This window comes from Phalacrocorax carbo, chromosome 1 (assembly GCF_963921805.1).
Source record: "Phalacrocorax carbo chromosome 1, bPhaCar2.1, whole genome shotgun sequence".
In the NCBI taxonomy this organism is placed as follows: domain Eukaryota; kingdom Metazoa; phylum Chordata; class Aves; order Suliformes; family Phalacrocoracidae; genus Phalacrocorax; species Phalacrocorax carbo.
Window position 1 is genome coordinate 215,259,932 of NC_087513.1, and position 10,210 is coordinate 215,270,141.

General features: G+C 46.4%; 1 protein-coding gene across 4 annotated transcripts in view; it reads left to right on the plus strand.

The window, feature by feature from the left end:
- The window catches only part of WNT11 (Wnt family member 11), a 31,504-nt gene extending 24,474 nt beyond the window's left edge, over positions 1-7,030 (plus strand). For all 4 annotated transcript variants that reach the window (XM_064441535.1, XM_064441532.1, XM_064441534.1 and 1 more), the window contains one exon: positions 1,571-7,030. In XM_064441535.1, the coding sequence (XP_064297605.1) occupies positions 1,571-1,745 (175 nt within the window). In that variant the 3' untranslated portion in view covers positions 1,746-7,030. The remainder of the gene's footprint in view (positions 1-1,570) is intronic.
- Positions 7,031-10,210: the final 3,180 nt, after the last annotated feature.

Genomic DNA, 10,210 nt, shown 5'->3' on the forward strand with positions numbered 1-10,210 from the left:
CCTTTAAACACTGAACCTGGAGAGGAATGAAAGTCAGAAATAACAAACAGGAGGCCTGCCTGAGTCAGAAAAAAATAAGGGAAGAACAAGAACAAAATCTCAACACCTCATTAATCCCATAACCTCCTAAAGCATTACCTCATGAGGAATTCCTATAAATCTCATGGATTTGTTTTCTTCTATTAATGGAGTCAGCTCAAGAGTCCGACTCGTGCTCCTCTCTCCTTTCCCTGCCCCAAACCAGCCTTAGAGTGTTTCTGTCCAAAATAACAATGCAGAATAAGATTTAGGAGGGATGTCAGCAGCTCCCCCACTCTCCAAACTGCCTGTCTTACAGTAGTTTCAAGACTCCATCAAGTTCACAGCCCCATGGTGTTGGGTGCACCATGAGATCTGGGCGCTAGTGTCCAGCCAAGCATCTGACCAAACATGAACACTTTACAGCCCATGGAGAAATGGCATCTCTATGATATGACTAATATCATCCAAAAGTCAATGCCTGTTGTGCTGTCATGTCCAGTGACCCAACTTGGAGTATTTTAGGAGAATGAGATAGTTGTTTTTTGAGAATGGCTAGGGATCCATGATCAATGGATCAATGAAAGAGATTCCCTAGTTAACGAGTTACTTCTGAAAACCTCAAGCCAGCCACTTGCAAGCGGACAAAGCAAGGGAACCCCACACAATGGCCAACTTATCCCGATGAGTCTGGCTTTAATTAAAAGCAGAAGCAAAACAAGCAGTGAAAGTCTGTGTGATATTTGGCGACTTGTCATCCTACGCTGTGCTCCTGCCGCGCTGCCTGCTCCCGGGTCAGGACTCGGGGTGTTGCAGGGTCAGCTCCCTGGCTGCTCATGCCGTGCTGGGAGACACTCGGAGTGGGGAAAGTGCAGAGTCCGGCCCTGCCAGTATCAGTTTTGATTTCCCTGATAGGGTCAGGGCTGGATAGTGGCCGTAACAGCCTGCTCGGGAGCTTTCCCAGCCCGGGATCATTGGCATGGAGCCTGTGCAAATACTCTGGCTAAGGGTTCCTCCTCCATCCTTTTCAGGTGAGGGAATGTTGGGCAAACACTGGTGTTTGTTCTTTAGGGTATCATCTTCTTCCAGCTCCTTTCAGACAGCTTTGGATCCTGCCTGGGAATATGGATTGCTAGGGACTATGAGTTTTTGTTCTGGTGGAGGTATCACAATAGCTTTTCTTGTCTGCCTGTGTGGGAGCTAGGTCCTGCCTGCCCTGGCTGACAGGCGCCTGAATGCCGCTGCGCCCGAACTGAGAGTCCGAACAGGAGTTTAATGTTAGTTTGGGTGTCAGAGCAGGTGATGCAAGTGCAATCCTGGGCATCAGAGCAGGTGATGTGAGCCCTGGGGCTCTCCCTGCCTCTCTTGCGGGTGTAGAGGGCTGCTTGGCTGGGTGCTCACCCCTGCCATGTGCTTGCTGCAGCTGAGATGCCACCATGCTGGCTTCACCCAGTACCTTGTAGAGCTGTCAGGCCCCAGCACCACCACAGGACACTGTTTTGGAAAGCCCTACAGGGATTTGCACTTGCTCACTGCATTTTCTTTCTTCCAGGCAATGCAACAAGACCTCCAACGGGAGCGACAGCTGCGACTTGATGTGCTGCGGGAGAGGCTACAACCCCTACATGGACAAAGTGGTGGAGCGATGCCACTGCAAGTACCACTGGTGCTGCTATGTGACCTGTAAAAAGTGCGAGAGGACTGTCGAGAGATATGTGTGCAAATGAGAACCCTCCCCTCTCCGCCTGGGAGCTGAGACGCCAGCAGCACCCCAGCACTATTCAGAGAAGAGAAAACATTTCCCCGACTAGACGTCGTTTATCTTGTAAAGACACAGACTTGAAGAAAGATGGTAGGAGGAAAAAAAAAAAGCAATCACACCAGTAAAAATAAGGCCCTTAAAAAAACCAACCGAACCCACAGATGTTTCCCCCCCACCAATAAAATGCTCTCTGAGAAGTCAAAAACTCATTTGGGATGGTATCTCTTCCAAAATATTTCCTATGGTTGCCAATGACGTCCGGCCATCAAGTGCCTTAGTATTTTGAGAAACAAAAGTAGAAACTTTCCCTGGGGAAGAAAAGCAACTCTTGTTTGAAAATAACCAAGGCTCACACCTGCCTCTTCCTTCTAGCGCAGGTACCGAGTCTGCGTTAGGACCATCCCAGAAGGGAAAACACTGCAACTTTTCAACGATAGCTGCCTTTGTTGCCAAAGACTTAATTTTTAGCATGGAAGCATCCACTCCGGGTGATAAAGGTGGAATGATTTCAGGTCAATCCCCTGAAATGAACAACTTTTAACCTTTCTTTTACGCAGGTCTGTGACTTTGAGGTTACTGCTGCAGGAAAAGCTGTCCATGATTTTTTCAAGCTGGATGGGTTTTCATATTCAGCCGTGCAAAAACTCCCATGGGATCCTGCAGGCAGTGAGAATAGGGTACCCTGAGAAGGGCTTTACAGCATCCATGAGATCATAGAGGAGCCATTAGGATAAAGTAACAAAGTGAAGTAAAAATCCAGTGGGGAAAGTAAAAAAAAAAACCCAGCTCCTGCTCTCTTTCCCTCTTGCCCTTTGGGTGCGATGCCCTTAGTCACCAATGTTCTGCCACGTTGGGCCATCACATCCTTAGGGAATGATGCCGCTGCCTCTTTTCCCCCTGCAAAACTATTGGTGCAGCCCCAAGAGACTGCAGAGAGCGGAGCCGGTCCGGTCCTGGATGTAGGGAGTGCAGCAATGCAGGGCAGCAGCTATTCCCCGTAGAAAGGAGCGGGAACGTGTCAGTCCTTCACGTGGCCCTGCCCTGACACAGCAGAGAACCACTATCTGCGGCTGTACATATTTTCATTTGTATGCAGACATACAGAAATATTTATAAGATATATCTCACGCTTTCGTCTACTCTTCTTCCTACATAAATATATCTATATATTATAAACAAGCATTAACAATAGTATGAAATAAATGCTGAAGTAACTGGTGCAACAGCAAAATGTTAGATTATTATGTTTCACTCTCTTACTTGGAAAGCAACCCTGCTTTCCCTCCCAAGGACAGGAGAAGAGCATGGCTAGAGGCACTCGCTGGCGTGGGATAGATAAGTTCCTTTATTCCCTGTGTCCCCAGCCTCTTCATTTTGAGCAGAATTAGCCAAGATACGGTCAAGACAATGAAACAGAGCACTTGGAGAAAGGAGGAGTCATCGCTTTTGTTTTGCTTTTTATATCAGCGATCACTCTTATCAGTAAAATATCCCAGTGCCGCCGAGGAGCATAATAACGTACGTGACTAATACCTCTCATGGGTAGGTTGCTCCTCGCTCCCGCGTGTTGCAGGAGCTGCTCTGCATTGGAAGTTTTAGCTTAGGTTCCCTTTCTTGCTCTTTTTTTTTTCTGCAATGGCATCCAGCTCTCTGTCCCTGTTAGGAAAGGTGACCCTGGAGAAGGATGTCTGCTCCAGGAGCAGAAGGCAGCAGAGCCTGTGAGGCCCTTCAGATCATGTTTGGGCATCCCGTTCCCCAAGCAAAGCGCTGTAAACAGCCAAGAAAATTACTCCTGCACAAATAGGGGAGGACAGTGCCACTTTCCTAGGGGGAAATATGCCCATAACACTGCAGCCTTCCTCCAAATCCCATTTTTCCCCCACCCAGCCACTCTTTACGAGGCAACTGCCTCTGACATGTCTCTGAGCATCCCTGGGGAGCTGGAGGAGAAAAGCACTGCAGGCTATAGAGAAAAATTAGAGATATTTTGTACTCCTCAGCTACTTTGCTTCGCTGTATTGCGTTTGGTCTCCTCTCCTCCTTCCCTCCCCCAGCCACGAGCAGGGAAAAAGAGGCCTTTGGTAGTTTGTCAGTGGTTTGTGTTATTGTCACCCCATAAAAGCTGGTAGACTAAAATGTCTCCGCAGTGCGGTGTGATGAGCCGTGGGTGTCTTTAGGCTGACATGTAGACAGGCTGGTGGCACAAATCCCACTGCTCTCCAAAGCCAGAATTTGGCTTAGTTTGATATGTTAAGAAACAGTCTACTTTCATTCTTTTAAGGAATTTTATTTTTATTTCCAGTTTCTGATGAAGCCAACAAGGCAGGGATGTTCTGACTGAAGAAAAATTTGAGCATTTCAATGCTATTCTGTAATGACTCTTTTTCTTGCTCCCTTGCTGATGTCCTGAGTCTTTCTGCTTGGCAAAAAAATAGTGAGATGGAAGAAATGCTCTATGCACATTGTTTTCAGCTGCATTTCACTCCTCCGGTGTCAGGCCCATGGTCCTCAGCTGCTTTTCCCATGTCAGAAGAAACCGTAACTTAGCAGAGCATGAAGAGGTGTGAGTAAGCCTACCAGGCATCTGCAGGTCCATCTGGAGGGAAACGAGCCCTCAGCAGACCTTTAACCGTGGTGGTACCTCACACCTGGTGTCTGCCTCTGCCCACAGCTGTCTGTTACTGAAGATGCTGAACTGAAACGGCTGCAGAGTTTGGAGGTTTGCAGTTGGGGGCATCCAGGCTCAAAATCTTTCCTGGCTCCTCTAGATCATCCATCACGGGCTTCATCTGAGTTTTGCTTCTTTGAGCTAAGAGTCTGCGTGGCTCCAGCCCATGTTCTAGGCTGTTGGTCTATGAAGTAACGCCGTTACAGCAGTTTTGCTATAACTCCTATGTTTCAGGGTTCTCTGCATTGGCTGCACCTTGCATTAGCTATGTGCCCAGGGTGATGTGCCTTACGGAGATGAGAATCATGCACAGGGCAAGGTCTGATAAACCACAGCCTCCCTTGTCGCACAGCCCTGCTTCATCCAGCAAGTTAGGGTCACCTCCCTCCTGATGGTCCGGCATTTGCTAATTTTTCAGAAAATGTCTTTCTGTGAGAGGGAGGCAGTGCTTGCTGTTTTCTTTTCCTTTTAATACAAACTAGGAATACAGGAACTGCCTCTTCACTCTCTACAGCTACTTGAAAGGAGGTTGTAGTGAGGTCGGGGTTGGTTGGTCTCTTCTCCCAAGTCACCAGTGACAGGACGAGAGGGAACGGCCTCAAGCTGTGTCAGGGGAGGTTTATGTTGGAGATGAGGGAAAATGCCTTCCCTGCCAGAGGGGTCAGGCCCTGGCACAGGCTGCCCAGAGAGGTGGGGGAGTCCCCGTCCCTGGGGGGGTTCAACCACCGTGTAGCTGTGGGACTTGGGGCCATGGTTTAGGAGGCCTGGGGGTGTTGGGTTGGTGGTTGGACTTGATGATCCTAGAGGTCTTTTCCAAGCTTAATGATTCTGTGATGCTATGATTCTATGAGAAAGAGAGTCTGTAAAATGGGACCCAGTATGTGGGAACATGTACTGGTGGAGTGACTCGTGGTGCATCTTGCTCCTCCCACCCTAGCTCTGATGCTTCCTCCTGGCATCAGCAGCCAGGCACAGAGAGGCCAGAAGCGAGAAGAGTCCTTGCTTTCAATTGCAATGCTCGATGCAACAGGAGTCCAAAATGGAGCTGCCAAACTTTTCTGTGCATGTGTGGTCTGAAAGATATCTGGGAGAACATTTGTCACAAACCAGTTTTGCAAGGAAAATATATCCCTAATGGCAGGGCAAGACCTTCATGTACCAGTCTCCTTCCCTCCCCCAGCCCTCCATCAACTATTTCTCAAGGCTTTGCTCTGAAACACTGAGGTCTTTCAGCTTCTGAATAAAATGACTTTAATTATTGTGAATGTCTCTGTCGGGTGATGCTACACTTCCCTCTCTAATAACATGCACTACCAGATCTTAACAGCTGGTTTAATTTGGCCCAGCTCCATGTCCTACTACACAGCTCTGTTGATTTACACTAGCTGGGAAAATACAGCTGATATATTCCCCAAAATACTATTATTTCAAAATGCTACACTATTACTCCTGAGGGAAAAGGGCAAGTTATCTTGAAAAGCATTATGACAGTGGCTTTGTAACATTTATTAATTTGAAAAAAAAAATACCAGTGATTTAATAAAACAATTTGTACTTACTGCCATTTCCAAATTGGAGGATTTAGACTTTGCATGCGTCCAGCTGGCTTTATATTTTCTAATGAATCCCTCCCCATCCTCACCCCCTTCCAGTTTTATATCATTCACGCTTCTCCCTAAGGTAGGCAAATGACATTCGTTATAGAGAACTCCCATCTGATTGTTTGGTTTAGTCTGCAAAACGGAAGGTATCTTAATCACGCTGAAGCAGGCAGCCCACGAGTGTTTCACGTGCAGCTACACATGCCCTTGCTGAGGGAAGGGGAGCGGGAAAAGGAGGCAAAAATCTGAATACAATTAACAGTGCCTTTGTCAGGAAAGTGATAAAAAAGTCTCTGAGGGACCATCCCTTTTCTGGCTAGAAAACAGATGCCTGTAGACAACCATTAGCATCTTCCAAGCGAGCTGGGCTTGCGCTGCCCAGCTCCAGGCTACCTGCTCAGGGAAGATGCTGGGAGGAGGCTCTGGAAGTACACAGGGATGTGGGGAGTAAGGAAAATTCAGCCCTGGGATCGCTTGTTCTTAACACCCTCACCCCACCAGGAAGGACTTGCCTTCCCTGCATTGGGCAGAGGGTCTTGAAACACCATCGCTTCGCTCCCAAGAGCAGATGGGAGCCAGGACAGGAATTACTTTGTCCTCTACATGTGGGAGATGGAGCAGAAAGCAAGATTTGGGAGAGGCGGAGAAAGAACAGGAAACTTAAAATCCACCTGAGATTAATGACTTTAACATGTACAACGTGTTTTGTTTTGTTTTGTTTTCCCCTCAGGACTAGTTTCATCAGTCAGACAGAGTTTGATTAAATATCTCAGCAGAGCCGTGGTTTATTCATCTAGAGAAAAGTTACCCCCTGTTCAGGGAAGCAGCATTAGCTTTGTTTTCTAATTATAAGAGCAGCAATAATAATAAAAATAATAACAATGGTACGCATTGTGGATCGTTTTTATTTGCTTTTTGTTAAGAGTAAGTGAACTGTATATTGTCTGTATTGTAAAGATGAAATGAGTTATTTTAAAGATCCTTTCTGGGTTGTGTGGAGTTTTTTTTTCTCTTTTAAGTGGAATTTTTGAAGGTATTCACCAGAACCACATGGCCTCAAAATTTCTCTTAAGAAAATAAAAAGGCAGAAGAGGGCATCATGTAATTGCAGGATTCTGGGAGCTGGGATGTGAAGGGAAAAGCTGCAAAGGCTGCAGAGTTAATGAGAAAGCCACCGGATCCATAAAGCTGTGCTAGGGCTTTTGTCCTGCCATCCATGAAGGGCAGAGCTTCAGACCTAAAAGCTGTCGTGGGTTGAGTTGCTTTGAGAGTCTGCGCTCTCATACAACACAGCAACAGCTCAAAAGGGGACGGCTCGCACGCTTAAGGCTAAACATGTGTATAAGTGTTTTTCTGGATCAAGGCCAAAGCACTGAAAACCTTGGAGAAATGAATCCTGTGAAGGCCAGTTATCGATATCTCAGATCTGTCTAAGTGGTAACTGCTGACAAACACAGGCTTTTTAAAATGGAGACCCACGTTACTTCCAGATTTTCTAACTCTGGGTCCCAAATTCACCCAGTCTGGGCTCAGTTCTGTAGCGTTGCTCAGTGGTGAATGATGAACCTGGGCTGGAGCAAAGGTGGGACTATAAAATAATAACAGGTAAAACTGGGTGCTCACAACCTTACGTTTGTCTGAAGTTCTAGGGGTGTGTGACAGCGCAACCTCAACATCCTTGAGGATTGGCTCCTTTCTCAAAATTCATATTGAATTTCAAAGGAGAGTTTTTAAGTCCATCATTCTAGGGGGCTTCCTTCCTTCCCCTTTGTTTCCTATTTAAATTTCAAGTTATTTGGGATTATAGTACCTCATCTTGAATTTCAAGCTATTTAGGATAATAGCAGCTTGAAATTTAGGATGAGATGCTGTCATCTGTGTCATTATAAAAGTCATTAATAGCAGCAACTGCATCACCAAACAAAAACAACCAGGGGCATATCTCAAATCAAATACCCCCCCCCAGGTCCGGGAGGCTGACCATGCAAAGGAGGATCCAGGCCTTTCTCTGCTGCCTACAGACACTGAAAACACGCACCACCTGCAGCTACTTTCCACTCCGCTACCTGCTCAATATGCAATTAATTTTACAAAGTGCTGCACATGTTGACCAGGGCCAGGCTCAGGCAGGAAAACTGTTTTCTTTTCCAAACTCCTGCTCTGTCCAGGGCTGCTCTCCTCATCTGGCTTGAACAGATTAAAATACCGCCTCGGTGCTCACCTCTACAGGTGCTTCCTTCCTTGCTGCAGGCAGCGTGCAAGCTGCAGGGAGCGCGAGCTGGAAGTTCCTTTGCATTTGGGGAAAGTGGGAAACGATGGCAGGCAACTCCCTGGATATCCACGCTTCGGAAGCAGCCCTCAGCGTGACCTAAAAGCATCAAGCTGACAGTTGCAAAGAACTGGCTGATTTAAGGTAGCCACAACTCCCCAGCTTGCCCTGACCCCCACACATAACTCTTCCTCCGCTGGATGTAGGGCTCCTCTCAGCAGCCTGCAATGAAGCAGGTGGTGCCATTCGAGGCTTTGCACAAGACTTCAGAGTGACCTTGGCCCCCCAGGAGCCCCCTGCCCACCACGGCTGGAAGAGGAGCTTCAAGGGACACCCAAGGGCATTTCAAAAAGCATTGGTATTTGAACAATTGAATTGCACCCCTGCATCTGGTCATGCAAGGACTCAAGGACACTTTCTTCCCTCCGTAGCACTGATCCCAAGGGCTCTTTCAGGACCGCCATAGACCAACAAACTGGGTGACACTCAGAAATGAGCTCTGCAAAGCCATGGGGCTGATCCTGCCTCATAATTGCCACTGAAACACATAGACCAGGTCAGACCTCTAGATCTGGTCCTTCCAGCCCCAAACCACCAAGAGGGGCTTCTGAGTTAAAAAGGAGCTTAGTGAAAAGTCCCAGGTTCTTGGATCAGCTCCTCCAGGAGGACCTGACCTCTGACAGCGTGTGGGTGGCTAAGCAAGTTGTCCTCAGCTCCCTGCGCTGTCAAAAAAGACATTTCTAGAGTGCTAGAAACCTGGCGAGCCTCCAAAGCGGGGATCAGGATAAGGTGAAGTGTGTCCACTAGGAGTTAGAGCGACCCTTTTCATGTAGACATCCACAGAGCAGATGAGAAAAGCCGGATCAGATTTATCCTTAGCCTGATGCTTGGTGCAGAGGTCCTTCTCTTTTGATGTTTGGTCTTGTTATAAACCAAGCTAATTACTTGTTAAGCATAGCTGGACTATTAGCATCAGAGCATGATGCTATTTAACTCCTATGCCCAAGATCATTACAGCTGGCATCTATTATTTTACATAAATTGCTTAAAGACACTTCCAAATAAAACAAGGAAAATCAATGGAAGATATCAGGAATTGTAAACGTAACTGTATCTGGTTAGATTTACTTTTTCCTCTTCTCTCCATTGGAGGGAATATTTTCATCTTGGAATTTGCACATAATTCCAGGGAAACTAAAAAAGTTAATTTTCATGGCATTCAAAAGAAAATCAAACCATCCAAGCGCACTGTCCACTTCGCGGTTGCAATCAAATGTCAGACCCAGGGTCCCTGAACTTCACTCATATTGTTAATTGCTCTAGTACAAAGTAACATTTATTTTTTCCCAACCATTAAAGAGGCTATTCCAGATAATAAAGTGTAAACAAAGAAACTTCAAAGAACAAAATGAATGCTGTACAGTAACTGTGTTTTACATGAACACTGAATTGCTGGTAGAAGATTCCTCCTTGCAAACTATTTTCCATTACCCTGTGTCGGCTGGTCTGGCTTACCTTTAGGAGACTTAGATAAACTGAGAGATCTTCCTGCATAAAAATACACCGACCCTCCTTTCAACATCATCTTTTTTCTCCTCAAAATGATCTTGGCCGGTCTAATGATATTGACCTTCTTTCTTGTTGCTGGTATCCTGCTGGTATTTTTGAACACTCCTTTTGATGGCATGTGCACTGGGTGAAATATATGAGAATAAAGGAATCGTGATGAATGAGCTGAAATATTCCAAAGGAAAAAAAAGCAGCACTGAGGGGGAAGATGCTTTAAAGTGCTTTTTAGGCACCTAAATTCAGCAGTGAGCACCGAGTGCCTCAGTGGCTAACATATTATTGTATATTTTGTCCATTTTTCTTCCAGACCAATTGTTCCTCCC